Source organism: Grosmannia clavigera (genome assembly GCF_000143105.1).
Source record: "Grosmannia clavigera kw1407 unplaced genomic scaffold GCSC_161, whole genome shotgun sequence".
Taxonomy (NCBI): Eukaryota; Fungi; Ascomycota; class Sordariomycetes; order Ophiostomatales; family Ophiostomataceae; genus Leptographium; species Leptographium clavigerum.
The window spans coordinates 463,569-484,160 of NW_014040778.1; the positions used below are offsets into that span (position 1 = coordinate 463,569).

A 20,592-nucleotide genomic window follows, 5' to 3' on the forward strand; every position below is an offset into this window, starting at 1 on the left:
TGCACAATACAAAGTAGCGCGCTAAGACGCTAACGCCGCACCAGCTCTCCCACCTGTTGGCTAAGACACGCTTCCCTGGGCTGCCCCTGTCCGGCCCACCGTCTGCTGGCCGAGTTTTTTTTTCTTCCTTCCTCCTCTACAGCTGTCCAGTTCTGTGGCGTGGGCTTTGTGGGCTGCCTGTGAGCTGTCTGTTCCCTGTAGCCCCTGCCTATTCGGTCAATGAGAGCAACCCCCAAAATTGGGCCGACCCCCCCCCCCCCATCAATCAATCGACATGTGTTTTCGATCCCTCGTCCTGCTTGCCGCCCTACACGTATTCGCCCTATTCGCCCTTGCTCGACCTTCTCGACCTGCTCGCCATCCCACGTTCTGCCTCGTCGTCGCCCTCGTCGCATCGGTCGCATCGGCCTCGTACCAGAGCCCGGCCGCATTCTTTTTTGTCTGTCGCCACCACCGCTACGGCCACCCCCTTGGCCGTTGCAGCACTGGGGCCAACCATTGTGACGCTCGAGGCTGGCCGAGAGCCTAAATGTCCAGCCTGCCATGGACGATGGTGATCGAGACGAGGCCCGTCGGCACCTCCACCTCGACAGCTCGGACGACCGCGACGACCTGTCCGGCCGCGGCCTCTCTGATCATTTCGACGGACAGACCGCCCAACAGATCGACAGCAGCAGCCGTTTCGATCCCTTCATCCTAAACTACTTCGGCCGTCCAGATCACGACAACAACAACAACAACAATAATAACAGCAGCAGCAGCCTGCCATACGCCCCCCTCTCGCTCCTCCCTCCGTTCCAGCCTTCGTTGCTGCCTCCGGTCGCGTTCCATGGCGCCGTAGACCTGCCGGCACTCGACACTCCTCATCCTGCCGTCCACTCGAACGCGTTGTCCGATTCTGCCGATTCCGTCGATCCCGTCGATCCCATCGACTTCTACCGCAGCTACCCACAGCAGGACGCTCAATTCCACACAGCCACGACTGCTGCCGACGATGCCATGGCTCCCGCTGCGTCTGGCTCGCGGCAAATACCCGTGGCTCGATTCCACGCCAATGGCCTCAGCCCAAAATCACCAACGACGATCCCCTCTTCCCTCCCTGGCTACACCAACGGCTTTCGCTCCAACAGTCGATCCGTCTCCAGCCCCATCGACAGCTCCTCGCCCTCCTCCACCTCGGCCTACTCCAGACCGGCTCCGACCGCAGCCAGAGCCAGGAGCGTCAAGGACCTGAAAAAGCGCTATGACCAGATCGCCGTCCCCTCGTCGCCTCCGTCGATCTCCGTCTCTTCCACCTCGTCCAGACTGCGACCGACTGCTCGGCCCTCGATGTCCTCCTCTGCCTCTTCGTCTTCCCGCAGTCGATCGCCTGCTACCGGCGTAGGCACCGCGTCCGCCAATCGCGTCAAAAGCCCCGCCGGCCGTCTGCGCCAACAGGCACCATCACAGCATGAGAGCAGTCCACAGTCGTTTGCCAGTCGCATTGCCAAGCCGTCGATGACCCAGCTGTCGTCCCCCGTGTCGTCACCACCTCGATCTGCTCGCCGGATGGCCTCACCACCGCCACCTATGCCCTCTCTGCGTACCAACGGCCTGCTCTTCGGAGAGATCCTTCCTGACGAAGCTGACGCTCCCCTGACTCTGGGCTACGGAATCAATACTGTTCGCCCGAGACGAACTTCCGACTCGAGTGCCTACCCAGCACGGCCTTTTACGCGATCTCGATCCGAAGCCGGCGCCGATCCCGAGCCAGCATCGCCTACGGACTGGTACCGTGGCGTCCTGTCGACACAGGCGGCTGAAGCTACAGCTACAGCAAATTCTACGAATCTTCCCATTGCGAGCTCCCACACACAGGCTGGTCGTGGAACGCGAATCCCTGCGAGCCACAGCCGGGCACATAGCGACTTGGCCGGATCCAAGCCCAGAGATGTCCATACCCACCACCGGCAACGTGCCTTTGACCTTGCAGCTTCTGCCGGCGCCGACCCACTTCCCTCCCATAGCCAAAGCGAAACTCCTCCACCCAGCTCGCCCCAGCAGCGGCTCCCCTCTTCTCCCACCTCTCGCCTCCCTATCTCCGTGAAGAAGCAGACCGATCCGTCTGCGCGCATCGGTCGCGCCATATCCCGATCCAGTTCCCCCGGCCTTGTACGACGTCCAGCTAGCGCCACGAGCAGGTCTGCTCGCCAATTGTATTCACCCCCGGTCTCGCTCAATAACGCGAAGGCGCCTGCCAGACGAACGGCCACTCCCACAAGCCCGGCGTCTGGCCCGGCACGGTCGAAACCATCGACATCGTCTTCACGAAAGCTGCCGCCAGCCCAGCTTGCAACCCCCAGCAGCAGCCGCCTGAACGCCTATGCATCCGTCCCGCCGGCAAAACTATCGCCTACTCTACGGAGCTCGAGGCCGCGGCAGCCGGTGTCGTCTGCCACTGGCAAGATGTCGGCCCATGGTAGCACACGCGCATCATTAGCAAGACAGGAGGAAGCCGAGGCCCGACGGCGGAAGATTGACGTGGGCCCCATCGATTTCGCCAGGCGCCGGGAGACGATCCGGCTCGCATACAGCAAATCCATCCGTGAGACCGAAGCAAAGGCCACCCGGCAAGCAGCCGCAGAGAGAAGGAGGAAAGAACTGGAAGAAGCTGCTCGTGCCAAGGGGTTTGCCGAGGCTGCCGTGCTCGCACAAACGGAGGCAAACAGACGGGCCGCCGAGGCCGCCGCAGCGAATGCTTCGACTGCCTCTTCCTCGTCGACGCGGCATTTTCCCTTGTCCGCACCTGTCACGGTCGACGCGGAAAAAACGCCAGAGTCTTGGAACGCGAATGTAGCAGTCGCCACTGGCGCCACAGCCACGTCTACTAGTGACGAACCTGTGGGGAAATTGGCTGGCTCCAGGCTAAAGATCGTTACTGATATGCCAGAATCGCAGTCAGACAATCCCGACAAGCCCACGAAGCGAGACTCTCCTACACTTGGCATCCCCGGAACATTTCCCGATCCTCCCGTCCTGGGCTCTCCGCCACTAGAGCCGGCACATGAGGGACCGCCGCGGTCTGCCATTTCTGCGCATTCAGGCGTCACCGAGTTCGACAACGAGGCACAGACCGACCTGCCGCTTCGAGAATCCGGCACGGCTCCGCTGTCGGACGCGGCCTTCTTGCAGCAGCAGCAGCAGCAGCAGCAGCAGCAACGACAACAACAACACGAAATCCAACTCGGGCTAGAACGTGAGAAGGCTGAATATCGCTCGCCATTCGACGGGTCCTCGTCGGAAGACCCGCTTCCCCCCACAACTGAAGAAAATCAGCACGTCGAGAAGGCCTTCCGCCACAGAGCAGTACTATACCGATTTCCCTTCCAGGTCAAGGTGGACAGCGAACAACCCTCCGTCGGGGACAGCTACGAGACTACACCCGCGGATAGCATCACTGCCACAAGACCGCTTTCGTTCGTCAAAACCATCCCAGGGTCTTACCATGAGGAGAGCGACGTCAGCCGGCCCGTCACGCCTGTTCTGGCGTCTTCTTCGATGGACGCAGGACACTTCAAAAGTCCTAGCCTCGATCTCGTTGGGGAACATGAAACGCCCCGACGTCCGCCTAGGGATGAAGTTGCCACGTTGGAGATCCCGATCATCAACGAGACAAACCAGGGCACCGATAGCCTGGACGCAGAACCGATATCGAAGCCGCAAGCCGCGGGCACGGATGTGACCGAACAGTTCCTGTTTTTGCACCGCAGCTCTGCCGAGTACGAACCACAGCCCTTTCGATCAGAGTCGAACCACACAACTGTCACGATCCTCAGTCGCGAGACCCAGCTCGCACCGGCGCCAATGTCTCGCAAGAGCAGCCGCCTCACGATGCCCGAAGACGCCCGACTGGATGCTGTGGAAGACTTTTACGTTGGTCCCAGCTTGAGAGATAACGTGTGGACGCTTCGCGACTCTGCCTTCGCCTCGTCCGATGTCTCGGACGACGCACGGCAGGCATCGGGCAGTGAGCCGCAGCAGACGCCCGATACGTCCAACAGTCTCAACGTGCCGCACTTCACGTTTCCGGCGAACCGGTCTAGCCAGCAGTCCGGCTGGACGGACTTTTCTGTCGAAAGCGCCGATGCCCGCGAGTATATCGCGGCCCGTGAGCTGGCGTCGTCGGCTGCGGCATACAACACCAGCCTCGACTCTGTCATGCGTGGCCAAGGCGCCGCGGCCACGACGCATCAGCCTCACGTCCGACAGCGGCACAACCAGCGGCGCCAAAACCATTTCCATTTCGACTCTCGGCCCGGCTCCTATGCGGATATGTCGGAGCAGAATGACGACTGCAGCGAGATCCAAGAGGCCGAGAGTGTCGGTGTGTCATCACTGGAGCAGTCGGCGCAAGACATCTCGCTGTCATTAGACGGCACGGCTCCTCAGCACCACCGTTTGCCCGAGGTCGACACGGGCTCCAACTTTTACATCCCGTATCTGTCTCGCCAGTCGCCGGCCAAGAAAAGGCCTGCTCGGCCAGAGCACGACCCGCCGCCGGTCCCTGTGCCATCCGAAGGCCACAACTCGTCCGTCGAGGCCAGCGGGCGGCCCAGCTCGTCGAGTGCCTACTATGACTCCTCTCGTCCGAACAGCTACATACAGGGCATGGCTTTGCGGGACGACCAGTGCTCGTTCACGTCAGCGGCCGATGGCTCGATCATGGCCTCACAGCTGCCGCCAGTGTTCGCGCCACGGCCCTCGTTCGAGCAGTCGTCGCTGGATATGGGTCACCAATCGATCAGCGGGGCTACGCTGGTGGACAATGAGCGGCTGAATGCCAGCGGGGCGGTTGAAAGAACGGTTGCCGACAGTCGGACGTCGATCGATAGTAGTATGACCGGTGGTGCAGCCGGCACCGGCAACAACGAGAAGCGGCCAGCACGCAGCAAAGAGCAAGCGCGGCTCGTTCAGCGCCAGATGGTGATCCGAGAGCTCATCGACACCGAGGCAGTCTTTGTTCGCGACATGAACATTGTGGAGGAGATCTACAAGGGAACGGCGGAGGCGTGTCCACAGCTCGATGACAAGACGGTGAAGCTCATCTTCCGCAACTCTGACGAGATCATTGCCTTTCACACGGCCTTTCTTGTCGAGCTCAAGGAGGCCGTGTCCAGCGTGTATGCGCCCAAGAGCACGCGACGCCCCTCGCCAGCGACTCGCGAAGGCTCGACAGCATCAGATACGGCGACGGCAGCCAGTTCCATGCTGGCATCAGACAGCGGTCCGGCTTCAGCCGAGACAGACGAAGACACGCGCGACCGGCAGACGCACCTCGGGCCAGTCTTCCGCAAGAACATTGACAAGATGCGGTTGACGCACGAAGGATTTCTCCGGAGCAGTGACAGTGCGGCAAAGCGGCTGATCCAGATCCAGGAGGATCCGACGGTGAACGTGTGGCTGAATGAGTGCAACGAGGTGGCCAAGGACCTGACGGCGGCATGGAATCTGGACTCGCTGCTGATCAAGCCGATGCAGCGTATCACCAAGTACCCGAACCTCATCAGCCAGCTGCTGCAGTACACGCCGGCAGACCACCCGGACAGGCCGGCGCTGATGGTAGCGCGTTCGGCGCTCGAGACGGCGATCCTGGACATCAACAAGACCAAGAAGAACTTTGAGCTGGTCGGGCAGATTGTCGGGCGCAAGCGCAAGGACTCGGACGTGCGCGCAGGCTTTGCACGGGCGTTTGGCAAGCGGGTGGACAAGCTACAGGCGTCCAACAACCGGCCGGCCGAGGACGCAGAGTACACGAAGCTGAACGAGAAGTTTGGCGACGACTACCTACGGCTGCAGGTGGTGCTGCGCGACGTGGAGTTCTACACGCGCCAGGTGACGGCATACGTGCACGAGTTCCTTCAGTTTCTGTCGGCCATGGAACTGGTCATGCGGCTTCAGCCGTCGCCATACCCGGAGCTGGAAAGCAAGTGGGCGCGCTTCAATGTATCCATGCGGGACATGGAGAAGGTGGCGCTGGACCAGCATGTGAGTGTTTCTCTTCGGCCTTGCCTCTCTTTCTGTCGCGCTCGGTCTTGTCTAACTCGTGCCAGCTTGCCCAGGTACGAAAGCACGTGATCGAGCCGTTTGAGCAGGTGATCAAATGCTACGGCAACCCCAGCCTGGCGATGAAGAAACGGGCCAAACGGCGGCTCGACTTTGAGCGAGCGGCACAGCTGAAGAAGGCCAACAAGAAGGTGGACAAGCAGCTGGCCGAGCTGGTGGAGCAGTATGAGGCGCTCAATGACGCGCTCAAGCGCGAGCTGCCGATGCTGTCGGCCAACACGGAAAAGATTGGCAACATCTGCCTGGGCAATTTCGTCAGCATCCAGGTGCGCTGGTATGCCATCTGGAAGGAAAAGGTGCGCGTCGTGCTCGACGACAGCCAACAGCAAGGCGTGCCGGAGATTGCCGATATTGTCGCCACCTTTACGCGCGAGTTCCGGGACATGGAGGAGCACATCCACCAGAATCTTACGATCCTGAACAGAGACGGCAGAAGCGAGGCCACGGGCAGCATCAGCATGTCGCGATCGCGGTCCCGACCGTCGGACATGTCGCCACGCGTCCGCGCTGGATCCATCAACAGTGACAGCACGCCGTCCCTGCCGACGCCCGACTTTGGCCGGCGCAGCAGCGGCCATTTCGGGCTCGTGTCGCCCACGCCGTCAGCACAGGCCACAGCCGCAGCAGCAGGTGCGTTTGCATCGCCGACAGGTGGCCCAGCAAACCCGAACCACTATTATTACTACCGCAGCGACTACTACGGCGCGGCCCCGTCCAACGGACACGCGCGTGGCGGCTCGGCATCGCCCATCACACCCGGTCTCCCAGCAGAATCGTCGGGGCGGTCTGTGGCGTCAGTCGGAGGCGGTGCTGGCAATGCTGCAGGAAGGCCGAGCACCGGCCGCAGCTACGAGTCGGCGCCGCGGCCCAGCATTGACTCCAGTCTTCACGGGCACGGGTATCAGCACCAGCACCAACACCAGCATCAACACCACCAGCACCAGCACCAGCACCAGCACCAGCACCAGCTGCAACAGCTACAGCTGCAACAATTGCAGCAGCTGCAGCAACAGCAGCAACAGCAGCAGCTGCCACAGAACAGCATGGCTGCCGCATTGCACAGGGTGCGGCGTGACTCGTCTTCAACGTACAACTCCAATCAATACCCGGCGAGCACTGCGGCCGAGAGCGTCGGCGGTGGTGGCGGTGGTGGTGGCAGTGTGGCCGGGGCCAGCCGCCGATTTTCAGGGCTGTTCAGCTCAGCCATGCCGATGCAAGACGAGGCGTTGCCGTCGACGACGACAGCCTTGGCTGCAGGCATGATGGCAGCCTTCATCGGAGTGGGCGGTTTGGATGGCTCCAGTCGGCCATCACGAGCCTCATCACGCGAACGACCGACGGCAAATACAATGTCCGCTTCGTCACACGGCGCTGGTGGCAAGGGCAGTGGCAGGTATCACGTGCTGTGGCTGGCAGCGTCACTATTCGAATTCAACATTGAGACGAAGCACGAAGCAGGATATCCGTATCTAACGTATCAGGCGGGAGAGGTATGTCGTGTTTGCTTCTGCTTGCTTATGAATCAGACGATGTATCATCCAGACTGACAAGCATCTCCAGGTCTTCGATGTCATTGCCGAAAAGGGTGAGCTGTGGCTGGCCAAGAATCAGGACGACCCGAGAGAGCTGGTTGGGTGGATCTGGTCAAAGCACTTTGCCAAGCTGGCGGATTCCTAGAAGGACCGCAGCTAGGTGATGATGATGCTGCTTTTTGCATCATGCTTTGCCGACAAACTAAATATGAGGCTTTTTTCACATCGCCAGGACATGCCATATTAGATAAGGGTGGGACAGGAAAGGGATAAGACATACCCCAACTCGCATTATGGTATACATGCTTTTGGAGCGGCGAGGGATGGCGTCCATGTTTTCCAAGGTGGTCCCGATATTTTTCCGGGAATTAAACAAGCGAAGTATGTCTTGGCAACGGCGACCGAAGAATGGATGGGTGAGCGGGTTTTTTGTGTGTGTATATGTGTGTTGTGTGCACTTGTTATTCTGTTCGACTTTCGATTCGGTCAGCTTCCGGTTTTGCTAGCTATCCTTTTATTTATATTCGGACCTACAAGAGGGAGGGGGAACTGACTGAAATGGAATGGGATGGGAAATGCGGTATCTGGAGGATGGAAGACAAAGTATCGTACCAGGACCGGCCATTTTGCGTGGTCCATGTTTGCAGATTTTTTCACGAGCCGGCGTAATTGAAACGAACAAAGAATTCATTCATAATTTACACGATTCTACATTTAATTTCACCACACATTAACCTTCTGGGAAATAGGATCCTTTGCAGGATAAGACTGTATTTTAAAGTGTATTATGGTAAGGAAAAACGAAGGGAAAGAGGGAAGAGGGAAGGAACGAGTGACGAAGCAAATAACAGAATTTTAAGATCTTTTATCTCTAAACACAAAAATAGAAATGGAAATTGCAAAAGCGCCAAAAAGTGCCAAAGGAACCGCCGCAAATAATTTGCTTCGACTGCAATCACACAGTTCAAGTAGCCTGTTCATCGTGCCGGTCCAGCTACAGCTGTGTCGTGAACGTGTTTTCGAACTCATCCTAAAGCAGAGTATTAGTGGGAAGCGACAGAAATTAGACTGCCCCGAGACACCGCCACTCACCCAGATCAGCCCTTCCAAGCTCTGCAGCGGCAGGTGTGCAGGATACACCGGCGGGATAAACAAGGCCGCATCCACGCTGCAGCCGGGAAAGCCCTCGGGGCTATCCATGCCGGATTGCTGGCTCTGTGGAAGGCTCCAGAGCGCCTCGCCGTTGGTGACGCCGGCAAAGGCCATGTTCTGCGAGAAGAGGGGTTGTGGAGGGGCCTGCAGAGGTTGCGGGTGTGGCTGCAGGTTTGACTGCAAGTTTGGTCGCAAGTTTGGCCGTAGAGGTATCTGAAGAGATGGTGGCGGCATGGAAGACAGCGGCGGTGGTGCCATGTGTAATGATGGATCGCTGGCGAAGTCGTCCATATCGACAGCCATTGGATGTGGGTTGTGATTGTGTTGCTCCATAACTTGTTGTGAGACGTGCCATGGTAGTTCCTGGTGGTGTTGTTGCTGTTGCTGCTGCCGATACTGGCTTTGTTGTTCTCGCTGGTGGCCATGGACAGGATGAAGAGACGCCAAAGGCGCAGCGAATGGGTTGTGATTTGAGTCAATGTCACTAATGAGAACGGCAGTTGCAGGCGAATTCTCGGTGCTGTCGACATATCCGGATCCTGCTGGTGTGCTTGCGTGCCGCACTGTCTGACGGTCTGGTACGGCCTGGGCAATGTTGGTGAGCGCCCGCATGCATCGCTGCTGGGTGTACACGGCAGTCTTGTGCATGATCTCGCGCAGGATGGCCTTGCTCTTCTCCTGGCTCGGACGAGACGGATCGACATCGAAGACAAAATGCAGGCAGCGCCAGATGCGCTGGTGGAAGGGCGAGTCGGGACGGAAGAAGACCTCGGTAGCCAGCAGCAAAGCGACCTGGTACTGCTGGTAGGTGCCGCCATACCAGCGCCAGGGAGCAAAAGACGGATTAGTCTCGATCTGGGCGGCAGTCTCGACGATCATGACGCCGCTCTTGAGCAGGATGGACGTCAGGTCGTCGGGCAGTGGTGTCGTCGTGTTGGCGTGGTAGGGATGCAGGACCATGACGTGCAGGCGAAAGACGAGCAGTTGCATGACGAGGCGGGTATAACGACGGGAAGCGGCGGTATTGTTGCTGTCGCAGTCGCTGGGCTCGAGCAGCGGCTCGTACTTTGCAAAGATGTGGCGGCGAAAGTGCTCGATCTTGGTCATGACGTCGGCCAGCGAGATGCGATGGGCCTCGAGGCGACGGCGGTCGTTCCAGACGACGCGCATCATCTCGTTAATATCGAAGCGAATGACGGCTAGCAACATAGGTGTCCAGGCGGAAGAGGGCGACGGAGAGCGCGAGCTGGCAATCTGCAGGTCCTCCTCGCGGCAATTGAGAGGCAGGCGGGTGTCATAGTCGTCTGCGCGGATGGTAGGTCGAGGGCCCTGAGCCTCACAGGTGCGGATGTCGAGGAAGCAGAGCTGGTGCCAGAGCAGGCGACGGATGTGAACCTCGAGCGGCGTGAGACACAAGGCCTGGCCGTCGCGATGAAGACCCATGCACTCGGCCATGCGGATGGCGGCACTGACAAGAACAGAGTGAGCACGCGAGATCTCGGCGCGGCACAGGGTGATGAGATACAGCACAAACGCCTGAAGCGTCTCGATGCATGTGGTGTGCAGAAAGTCGGCGGCTGTGAGTGACGCCTCGAGGCCACACTGCACAGCCCGGACGAGCTGCACGCGGCTGGCGGCCGGACTGGCCGACGACAGCGACCAGGCAGCGGCCATTTCGGCGGCCTCGGCCTCGTCTGTTGCCACGGCAGCAGAAAAGAGCACGGCAAAGGCGAGCGCCTGCAGCGACGGTCGGGGCGATCGGGACGGTCGAATCGGCTGGCCGGCGACCTCGGACAGGAACGACGACAGCTGCGGCACAAACGATGGCCAGTGCAGACAGGGCGCCACCGGATGCACGGACACGCGGTATCTGCGGCTGAGAAGACGGCAGACGGCCGGCGGCGGCAGCAGCTGCTGTACCGGCGGATTGGCAGCAAAGGGGCCGCAGCAGAGGTTACTGGCCGGCATGATGTAGTCGTCGGACGGCAGCAGAAAGTCGGGGATCTCACCAATACAGCCGCCTTTTCTCTTCCTGTTGGAATCGACATCTTTGACTGCAGAGGTCCCGGTGCCGGAGAGCCTCATTTCGATCTGTCGTGTCAGCCTGGGCAAGCCTCCTTGTGCCTCCTTTTGCTCACCTCCTCGGCCAGACGCGGCCGGTTCAGACCTCCGATCCACTCGGTGATGCGCATTCTGCCGACGCGAATGCCCAGGTCGACCATGTCCTGGCTGTAGCCATACGAGTCTCCTCCGTTGTCGTCCTCGTTCTCATCGTCGTCATCGTCTGCGACCAGAGGCGACGGTTGGAGCTGCGGCAAGAGCGTGGACATGCCGGACACGTCCACGGCTGGCTGTGCTTGTTGCGGGACTCGGAACGGCATGGTCACATCTGTGCGCAGGCGCTGACGACTCCGCGCCGTCTTTTCGAGCTCCCGCTCGAGCCAGGCGACCTTTTCCTTGATTCCATTGATCTGCATCTTGCTGAGGGCGTCCAGATCGTGGCCGAGATAAAGGCACAGCCGGTCAGCCTTGGCGCAGTTCCGGCATGGCTGCGACTTGGTGCACTTGAGCTTGCGTCGACGGCATTCGAGGCACGACTTGATGGACCGCATGCGCCTCTTTGTCGCCGCCATGGCCGGTTCGTCGCCTGGTGTTGCTGGCACGGCCTGTGAGCTGCCGCTGTCGCCGAGATATGCGTGGGCAAGGCCAAAGGTTCCGCAATGGTCGGCGAAGCTGGCCATATGGATACTAGCCTCTGTCTTCACGAGCGGGAGCTCCTCGGTCGGGATGTTGCTCTGCTGATGCATGTGCCAATCCATGTCCCATTCGATTGTGTGAAGCTTGCAGAGAGCTTGGAAAGGATGCAATGGCAACGGGAGAGATGAGAAGGTGAGGCGACCTGGGGCGCATAGCTGCTTCTGGACGGGAGAGGATGTCTGTGCTGCCGCACGGGTAAGCAGCCTGCTGCGATACACAGAACGTGAGCGGTCGTGCAGTTCGGCATATCTCGGCAAAAGCTTCAGCCGTCCTACCAGACACCTGGTTCTTGCCTTCTTGGCGTTCACTTGGCCGGATGCTAGGAAGCAGAGCGGTCTCGCCAGAGCGACGGGCCACCAGGACGTCTGGATCTGTTGGCGTATAGATGTTCTGGCAAGATATCAGGCCCTTGTCGTCTGGGTGGTTGGTACAGCAGCTGCATGCATGCTACGGGCTGCAGGCTGTACGCTTCCGGCTATGGCTCGTTGTGGGCCTCGGCTTCGATGAGCTGCCATGTGTTCTAGATGGCGACTTCTACCGAGACGGGAGGCGATGGGACGGCCTCGCCGAGAAAGGCTGTGTCTCGTCCGCTCGCTTCTCGAGACCGCCTGGAGCACGCACGTTCCCGAGCCGTCAAGTGGAAGAGAGAGATCCGGTGGAGGTGACAGACGCGCCAGCGAGGTGAGGACACAAGGCGATTGGTGTGCGAGGGCAGGCGAAAGATCAGACGAAGGGCAGGCAAGCGTGATTCTAGGCGGTGAGTTGTTGTGGCTGCAGCATGGGGACGAGGAGAAGTCTGTCGTGTGACGCAGAGCTACTATGGTACAGCGATGGAGGCAAACGCAGTGTCTCGGTTGTGTTCTTGGCTGTTGATTGTTGGGATTGGGGAGTCACGTGATGCACGTTTGGATGTCATGATGTTTTTTTTTTCTTATTCTTTTCCGATGTACGGAGTCTATGATTTGGGATCAGGACGACGGTGTCCAGCCTGAATGGCCAAGACACGCCAGCGGGCCAGGGCGAGAGCGCTGGTACGAGCGACGTCGGGACCGTGCTCCTGCTCGACGGCAGTGAGGTACCAGCGCAGACGGGTGGTGCGGCCAGGCTGGGCGTTGTGGAAATCGCGGGTGACGAGGTGGAAGAGGGCGCGAAGAGTAGTGGGCGAGGGTACGGGGATAGGTCCTCGGCGGTGGCGACGCAGAAAGGTGCGACAGAGCTCGACGCCGCGAAGAGCCTGTCTCGAGGACACGCTGGGATCGAGAGCATATTGAGCAGCGAGCCGCTCGACAAGTCGGATGGTGGGACTCTTGATGCCTTTCTGAGTCTGGGTCTTTTGCGTCTTTGTCTTGGCGTGGCCAGAGCCAGGCAGATCGAGGAGATAGGCGACCTGGGTGAGGGAGAGAGAACCGTCGTCGAGGCCAGCAGCCATGCGGTCGGCAAATTTATCCCAGAAGGCGATGCTCCAGGCGGCAGAGGGCGAGCGATTCGGCTGGGCAGCATAGACGGCGTAGAGCCGAAGGAGGGCGTTGACGTCGTCGGCAGCCCAGGCGACAGCCTCGAGAAAGGAGGGGGGGAGGGTGGTGAAGGTGGTGGAAGAAGCAGAAGCAGCCAAGGCTTCGACAGAACGGGCGAGTTCGGTCGGGGCATCGCGGCCAAGCAGCTGCAGCGAGCGACAGAGGCTGAGAAGGAGGGCCACACAGCGCGAGCGACTATGCTTGGAGCGGAAGGCGGCGAGGGCGAGAGCGGCGAGGGCGATGTGGTCGAGATTGTGGCCATCGACAGCAAAGCGGTCAAACGAGAGGGCGGCCTGTTCGGTGACGTAGCCGCGGCTGTGCCAGTGGGCGAGCAAGAGGCGACAAAGCTGCGGGAGGCTGAGGCCGGCACCCCAGATGTGCAGAGCCGGAAAGAAGCCGTCCTGGCGAACATGTGGCAGATGGGCCAAGAGGAGAAGCCAGCGGTGGCGGGTGGCTTGGGAGAGGTGTTTCTGCATCGGCATCTGCTGCAGCCGGCTGTTGGTGGCGGCAACGAGAGCGACGGGGTCGACATCGTGCAGAACAGCAGCCATGGCGACCGCAAAGACGTGGTCGGGCGAGAGTAGCCGGCCGGCCAGCCAGAGTGTGCGCACAAGAGACTGGTGCAGGCCACGAGCGGTCTGGAGGGCGGTAGTGGCCCGAGAGAGGTCGCCAGCAGAACAGGCGACTTCGATAGCGTCGAGCTGGCGCTGTAGCTTGGCGCTGGTCCAGGCAGCACTGGCGGTGGGAGAGGGGGTCAACGAGGAAGAAGACCACCGTATCGCAGCGGTGGACCCGGTCGTCATGGCGGCAGCCAGCAGAAGCGGCAGGGTAGTGTTGGGGTCGAGCTGGCGAACGATCTCGGGTGGTGCAGTCAAGAGGATCTCGGCAGCGAGATGGCCAGACATGGTGGCTGTCATTGTGTTTGTGGTCACGGCGTCAGCAGCACAGAGGAGCAACCGGTGCCAGAAGGCGGGACCGAGGTCGTGAGGCTGCAGAAGGCGACAGCTGCGGACACCATCGAGAACGGCAGCAAAGAGAGCGGCGACATCAGACAGACCTTGTTGTCGGAGCCAGAGCCGATCGAAGATGGCGAGAGCGTGGTCGGGCTCGAGAGCGGCAAGGCGCAATTGGGTGTGAAAGGCGTCGAGAAAGGAAGGGTCCAAAGAGGCGTCCATCTCGGAAAGCAGGGTCTGCGCTGTGGCGTGGGATGTTCTAGGGATGTCTCTGAGAGTGTCGACCTCGGTTTTTTCGCTCTCTCCTTCTCCCCCTCTCTTTCCCTCTATCATCCTGGACAGCCAGGTCGGCATGGCCTCGACCACGGCAGCCCATGCGTTCTGGGCCTCGCGCACGCCACGGACGTCAGCCTCGCGTGCCAGCCGGGCAGCAGCGTCCCGCGGCGGCGTCCACTGCCACTGACGGCGCAGATCGGCCGCGGCAGACGTGGCCGCGCTGGTCCAGGCAGCCGGCAGCGCGGCCGGGTGCAGATGCAGGTGCAGATGCAGGTCGGCCATCTGGCGCTTGCCCAGCCGGCGACGGCTTTCGAGCGGACCGGGTACGTTGCTGGCAAGACGGCGCGAGTAACAGAACCGGACAGGCGCGACGGCGAGGTCAGGGGAACAGCGCCGCGAGACCATGGCTTTTGTGAAGAGAAGCCCAAAGGAGGACCGAAGACGAATCGCGACAGGCGCTTTATCGTCGCACCATGCCCGTCTGTTGGACTCGACTGTCGATGGCCGATGCCGCGTATGGTCGGGCAGTCGTCGGCAGTCGTCGAGTCGTCCAGACCGTCGCCAATCCGGTTTGCACTTTTCCTCTTCTCTTCTTCTCTTCCTGTTGATGAGCTTCCGAGCAGCACCAACCAGAACGGCCGAATTGCAAGCCGGTCAAGCCACATTGTGGCTGGTGCCGATAAGCCGATAAGGGAGACCATTGGTGGGGGGACAACGTTCCTTCTACTTTTCGTCTTCTTGGCCAAAGGGACAACGGACAGGATCCAATCCAAACGAGCACAATGGCAGACACGACCGAGGTGCTGCAGAACGACCTGCTCCTGCGGGCGGCACGGGGTGAGCAGACTACCGGACTGTCGACGATCAATGGCACGGCAACAGACTGACTAGTCGCAGGCGAAAAGGTGGAGCGACCGCCCATCTGGGTGATGCGCCAAGGTACGTCTTCCTGCTTGGTGTCTGGCCATTCGAGCTGACGATGCAGCCGGCCGGTACCTGCCCGAGTACCACGTAGCCAAGGGTGGGCGCGACTTTTTCGAGTGCTGCCGCGACGCCGAGGTGGCCTCGACGCTGACGCTGCAGCCGATCGAGCGGTTTGCCGGGCTGATCGACGCGGCCATCATCTTCTCCGACATCCTGGTCGTGCCGCAGGCGTTGGGCATGACGGTCGAGATGATCGACAAGAAGGGTCCGCACTTCCCAGCGCCGCTAGCCGATCCAGACGACCCCCAGGTGGCGCCGCTGCTAGCGAAGCCGGTGGCCGCCGCAGCCGACGAGCTCGAATACGTCTACGCGGCCGTCCGGCGAACACGCGAGAAGCTGCACGGCCGCGTCCCGCTGATCGGCTTCTGTGGCGCGCCCTGGACCCTCTTCTGCTACATGGTCGAGGGCGGTGGGACCAGGCTGTTCGCCCACAGCAAGCGCTGGATCTACGCCCACCCGGACACGTCTGGCCAGCTGCTGCACAAGCTCGCCGAGGTCTGCGTCGAACACCTCGCCCGTCAGGTCCAGGCCGGTGCCCAGCTCGTCCAGGTCTTTGATTCCTGGGCCGGCGAGCTCTCTCCGGCCGCCTTTCGCCGCTTCGCCCAGCCGGCCCTCGCTCACATCGCCGATGCCCTGCCCCGCCGCCTCCAACAGCTCGGCCTCGCCCCCGTCCCCATGATCGTCTTCCCCAAGGGCGCCTGGTACGCGCTCGACGCCTGCTGCCAGCTCGGCTACGATGTCGTCGGCCTCGACTGGCAGCACGACCCGGCCGAAGCCGTCCGGACCCGCGCCGATCGCCCCGTCGTCCTCCAGGGCAATGCCGACCCCGGTGTCCTCTACGGCACCCACGACGCCATCGTCGAGGCTGTCCGCGATATGGTCGTCGGCTTCGACTGGGCTAATCGCCACCAGGGCTGGATCGTCAACCTCGGACACGGTGGGTTTTTTTCCTGTTTTTTTTCTTTTGTCTTTCTTTTCTTGTGCTTATCTAATCCGCTTACTAATCCACTCAGGCATCACTCCCTTTGTCAAGCCCGACGACCTCAAGTTCTTCCTCGAGGAGGTGCACAGACAGACAAAGACATAGGCGATCGAAGCAGGGTGAATAAAACAGTGAAATGGATGGCGCTTAAAATGAAATCTCTATTCTGCATCTATGTCTATGTCCATTCGCCGGGAATATCGTCGCCAAAGCTATCGTAGTTGAGGATGATCCTGGGTTGTTAACGAGCGAAGCGAGGAGAAAAAACGAGAAACAGATGAATCGAGCGAAGCGAAGGGAAAAAAAAAAAAAAAACTTACCAAGCACACGACCAGGCCCGTTGGCCGCCAATACTACGACATACCGCCTGGCTCTGCGGATTGGTGGCCGAGACGTCGGCGTGAGACCAGCCGTCGTCAATGCCGCCAGTGTTCTTGCTGAAGATGCCGTTGTGAAGCCGAATAAGGCGGGCGGCAAGGACCTTGGCGATGCCGCGGCCACGGAACGGCTCCTCACAATGTAGCGTCCAGATGCTGCCGTCGACGCCGAGAAAGGCCCAGGCGATGAGGGTGTTGCCGTCACGAAGGGCAACTGATGGAACGAGGAGAAGTGATTCTCTGAGAGGTGAGTAAGGGAGAAAAATAAAACGAGCGAAGCGAGGAAAGAAGAAAAAGGACAACAAGTTGAGGGGACAATCGAGCGAAGCGAGGAAAGAAATCAAGAAAAGAAAAAATAAGAGAAGGACAACAAATCGAGCGAAGCGAGAAAAAAGAAAAAGAAAAAAAAAATACATACTCTTTCCGTGGAATATGTGTCCGCGACTGTATCAGAGACACATCCGGTTGACGAACAACATCCCAACGCAGCGGTCGGTCGAATCCACGAACAGCCACGAGATCCTCATCACCGTCGACAGGCGACGGCGCCGGTGGAATGTCGGCCACGCGAAACAGCCAGCGATCATAGGCATCCCAGTACACGGCCGTGACGCTGCCATTGACACCTGCTGTCGTCGTGGTTGTGCCCTTGGCCGTGACGTTGGGCGCCAGAACATGTCGCAGGCCCTCCTGCATGTTGATCTTGACGTTTGTCGTGCAGTGAGCGGCCACGGCTTCGACCAACGGCGCCTGCTCGGCCGTGAGGCTGCGCACACGTCGCAAGAGAGCCCCTACGAGTGACCGCATGCGTGTGCGCCGTGCCTCGGACCAGCTGGCCGCCAGAGCTGCGCCTCGATCGACCTGAGGCACCGCTGTGCCGTCATTCACCCCGTCCGCATCCTCGTCCGAGGCGTACAGCCAGACTTGCGTCTCCGGCGCCTTGGAGAGGTCCACATACGCTGCCGCAAACGCCCCGTCCTTCTCGTCGTCGTCTGCATACACAAACAAGACATGCGCCCACGCGCTGCTCCCACCCGAGATCGCATCTTCGGCTGCCCGGTCCAATGCTCCAGCTGCCGACTGCAGCCGCCGCAGCAGGCCGAGCGAGAACGGCACATGGCTGCCCAGACGATGCAGCTGTCCCGCCGTCGGCCGCACCGGCACGTCTTCGAATCGCATCTTGGCCTCGGGTGGTGTCGTGCGCCTGTGTCTGTCGGTGCAGACTTGCGCTGATGAGTCTTACTTGTGTGTCATAGGGCTTTGGATGATAAGGTCTGCTTAGTCAGCAGATAAGACGGCTGCGATCTCGCAACCACCGACGACAGTGTGGTTCGTCGTGCCTTGGAATGGCAGGAGAGCCATGGCTTGTACAAGGCCACTGCCAAACTCCTGGCATCCTTCGCAACTCATGGCCAATGCCAGTCCTGCTTCACACTGTCCAGGTCTCGCGATATAAACCTTCCCCACGCTCCTTCTTCCACGTACGGCCATAGATACTGGAAAGCACGGGATCCCGTCCGCTCTCCCCTAGTTAAACCAGTAATCGGCGGATTAGTAGTTGGGTCGGTGACGACCAGCGAATACCCGCTGCTGTACGTTTTTTTGGCAAGCTCAACTCCAGTTATCAGAGATGGTAGTGCATACGCCCATCTTCGTCAAACGAACATGATGATGCCTCATCCTCGTCCCGAGAAACCGGCTGCTCCACTTCATTGTGGATGATATCAGCCTCACTTACGGAGTACTGCCGACCAGGTCAAATAAGCTTGGATTCGTATCCCGTCTACCGGGATTCTCCACGCCAAAATAAAGAGGTCCTTTGAACAGGAAACAAACAGGGGAATCTGTCGTAAATACATCATGATAAACCGTCCAAGAAAAGCACCGCTGATTAAACCGAGACATAGAGCAAGAAAAAGGCACCCGTCCCTTCCAGCCCAAGCGGCAAGAGTCATTACTGCCGTCTCCCCATCACGCCCGCTTTCCCAGCAGCCAGTCCTTGCCCTTGGCCGCGAGGCCGTTGTTGCTGTGGCTATGGCTGTGCTGATGCTGCTTCTTCCTCTCGTCCGAGTGCGTCGACGACTTGTCGTCAGCAATGGCCGATCCGTCTTCTGCTGCCGCCACCTCCTCGGCCTTGAAGACGTTGCCGGTGCCGCCACGGCCGACATGTGCAGCTCCAATGCTGGGACGACGAGTCACACTGAACATGGTCAGTCGCGGTCATCTTCTTTTCTTCTTTTCTCTCTTGCTTCCCAGGGATCTGCACTTACGGCTCCACGTCCTGGCGCGCGCGCGTCTCCTTGGGGTCCGTGTTGCGGGCCATATTGCCCGTGCCTCCGCGGCCGGTCGTCACGATGGACGTCTTGAGCATAGGCGTTTCCAGATCCTTGGGCTGCAGCTTGGGCGACTTGGAGCTGTCCACAATGTTGCCAGCGCCACCGCGACCGTGCGAGGAGAGCTGTGCCATGATATCGTATGTGTGGCAAGTAAACGGATGGGATGACGACGAGATGTCGGGAGAAGACGGCCAAAAGACAAACTTGACTACTGACTGTTGTGATGGAACTAAGAAATATTCAAACGTTGAGCAAAGCCGGGGAGAATGCGTTTTATAAGAAAGGCAAGCGAGGCTGCCACATCGGAGGGCTGTCAAAGCGGATACGCAAGGGGACAAAGACGAAGATGGGACCTTGCGTCGTGATCACGAAGAAAGAAAACTTTTCTCGTTTATTGCTCTTCTCCCCTGCAGACTACAACTCGTACACAGCAGCAGTCTCGCATCACGCGAACGAAAAACCAACGAAACCGAGCAGAGGGCGGTGCCGGCCAGGGATGGCAAAGCTAGACTGCAAGCTTTTCAGCAGTCAAAGGTACACAAACACGGGGAAGAAGACCAAACAAGGATGGGCTACGTTGTGGTCACACGGCCATGGCAAACCAAAAGTAAATGGAAATCGTCCACTCGTCTCCTTGTGTGCGGCTTTCGCCTTTGTTAGTCATGAAATACTCCATAGTTTTGCTTCTAGCGGGGAGAAGAACACAAAAAAGCTGTACGGAGCACGGAGAAGTGGCACAGAATGCCGTACGCCATATTTGACCCCATTCCCCTGTCTGATGGCGCATTGTCCCTCATGTGATCGACTTGGCTTTTTCGGCTTTTTTTTCCTCGCTTTTTCTCCCTATGCGAAATTTGCTTCCAACTCCTGCCTTGCCGGGAACGCTTTCCCCAAGCTGACAGGCCGCTAATTTGTGCTGACTCAACACCCATGGCGTCCTCCCAGAAGACGCCTAATTTCGCTATTCTTCGGAACTACGGCGAGGCCGAGATTGAAGATGTTTGATACATAGTAAGCCGCTATGTATGCAATGCAAGTCATCCGCCGACTCTGTTTTTCCCTTCTTCCTGGCCGTCCGAGCCGGGAAGACTACTTGCAGCTGTATGTCGCAAATTCGGCCCTTCAACTAGTACCGCTGGCTCGCAACCTAGAATCGTCAACAGAGACGAGCTAAATAGAACATGACGTATCCGTAGCCGGACCGCTCCAGATGCCAGCAGAGCCGTCAGCTGAAGCTTCTGCGTGCAGCTTCTCGGCCTTCGGGGCTGTCTGCCATACGATAGCTTCATCGGCAAGACTTGTTTGATTGGGCTTAGTTTGGTTTTGAGCCCTGTTTTAGGCGGTGGAAATTCTCCTTACGCGCATTGTAACGCTCCAATATCTTTGTCATGTTATAAAAATAAATCAGAGGGGTTTTCAAGCCACTAATATGGCAAAAAAAGCCCCTTTAGACACGCAAGCTGTCCGGAAAGATCTCTTTTGAGAACCGCCGTTTGTCGTTCAAAGTATAATGACTAGTTGAGACCTCCCGTTCCCGCAACCGTCTACCGGCGCCCCTATGCCGTTGATCTGGGTATTGATAAAATGCTACTGAAGGATACAAACCAAAGACAAACGCCGTGTGATG

The 20,592-nt window shown here is 59.4% G+C and overlaps 5 protein-coding genes across 5 annotated transcripts; 2 read left to right on the plus strand and 3 right to left on the minus strand.

Annotated features, from left to right (window-relative positions):
- Positions 1–543: 543 nt before the first annotated feature.
- CMQ_8168 (Rho guanyl nucleotide exchange) lies at positions 544–7,779 on the plus strand (the record flags this gene model as incomplete). Its single annotated transcript, XM_014315709.1, has 4 exons — positions 544–6,024; positions 6,099–6,895; positions 7,166–7,592; positions 7,663–7,779. The coding sequence occupies 4 exons, from the start codon at positions 544–546 to the stop codon at positions 7,777–7,779; spliced, it is 6,822 nt and encodes a 2,273-aa protein (XP_014171184.1).
- An 849-nt stretch (positions 7,780–8,628) lies between these two features.
- Positions 8,629–14,951, minus strand: CMQ_8301 (fungal specific transcription factor domain containing protein; the record flags this gene model as incomplete). Its single annotated transcript, XM_014315842.1, has 6 exons — positions 8,629–8,664; positions 8,727–10,877; positions 10,925–11,637; positions 11,711–11,959; positions 12,519–14,693; positions 14,759–14,951. 6 exons carry the CDS (start codon positions 14,949–14,951, stop codon positions 8,629–8,631), a joined length of 5,517 nt encoding a protein of 1,838 aa, XP_014171317.1.
- Positions 14,952–15,068: 117 nt separating this feature from the next.
- On the plus strand, positions 15,069–16,357 carry CMQ_8041 (uroporphyrinogen decarboxylase; the record flags this gene model as incomplete). Its single annotated transcript, XM_014315582.1, has 4 exons — positions 15,069–15,123; positions 15,184–15,225; positions 15,272–16,207; positions 16,284–16,357. The coding sequence occupies 4 exons, from the start codon at positions 15,069–15,071 to the stop codon at positions 16,355–16,357; spliced, it is 1,107 nt and encodes a 368-aa protein (XP_014171057.1).
- Positions 16,358–16,430: 73 nt separating this feature from the next.
- On the minus strand, positions 16,431–17,808 carry CMQ_8235 (gcn5-related n-acetyltransferase; the record flags this gene model as incomplete). The annotated part of the gene is made up of 3 exons (XM_014315776.1): positions 16,431–16,485; positions 16,573–16,869; positions 17,048–17,808. 3 exons carry the CDS (start codon positions 17,806–17,808, stop codon positions 16,431–16,433), a joined length of 1,113 nt encoding a protein of 370 aa, XP_014171251.1.
- A 792-nt stretch (positions 17,809–18,600) lies between these two features.
- CMQ_8136 (uncharacterized protein) lies at positions 18,601–19,096 on the minus strand (the record flags this gene model as incomplete). Its single annotated transcript, XM_014315677.1, has 2 exons — positions 18,601–18,829; positions 18,900–19,096. 2 exons carry the CDS (start codon positions 19,094–19,096, stop codon positions 18,601–18,603), a joined length of 426 nt encoding a protein of 141 aa, XP_014171152.1.
- Between the last annotated feature and the right edge of the window lie 1,496 nt (positions 19,097–20,592).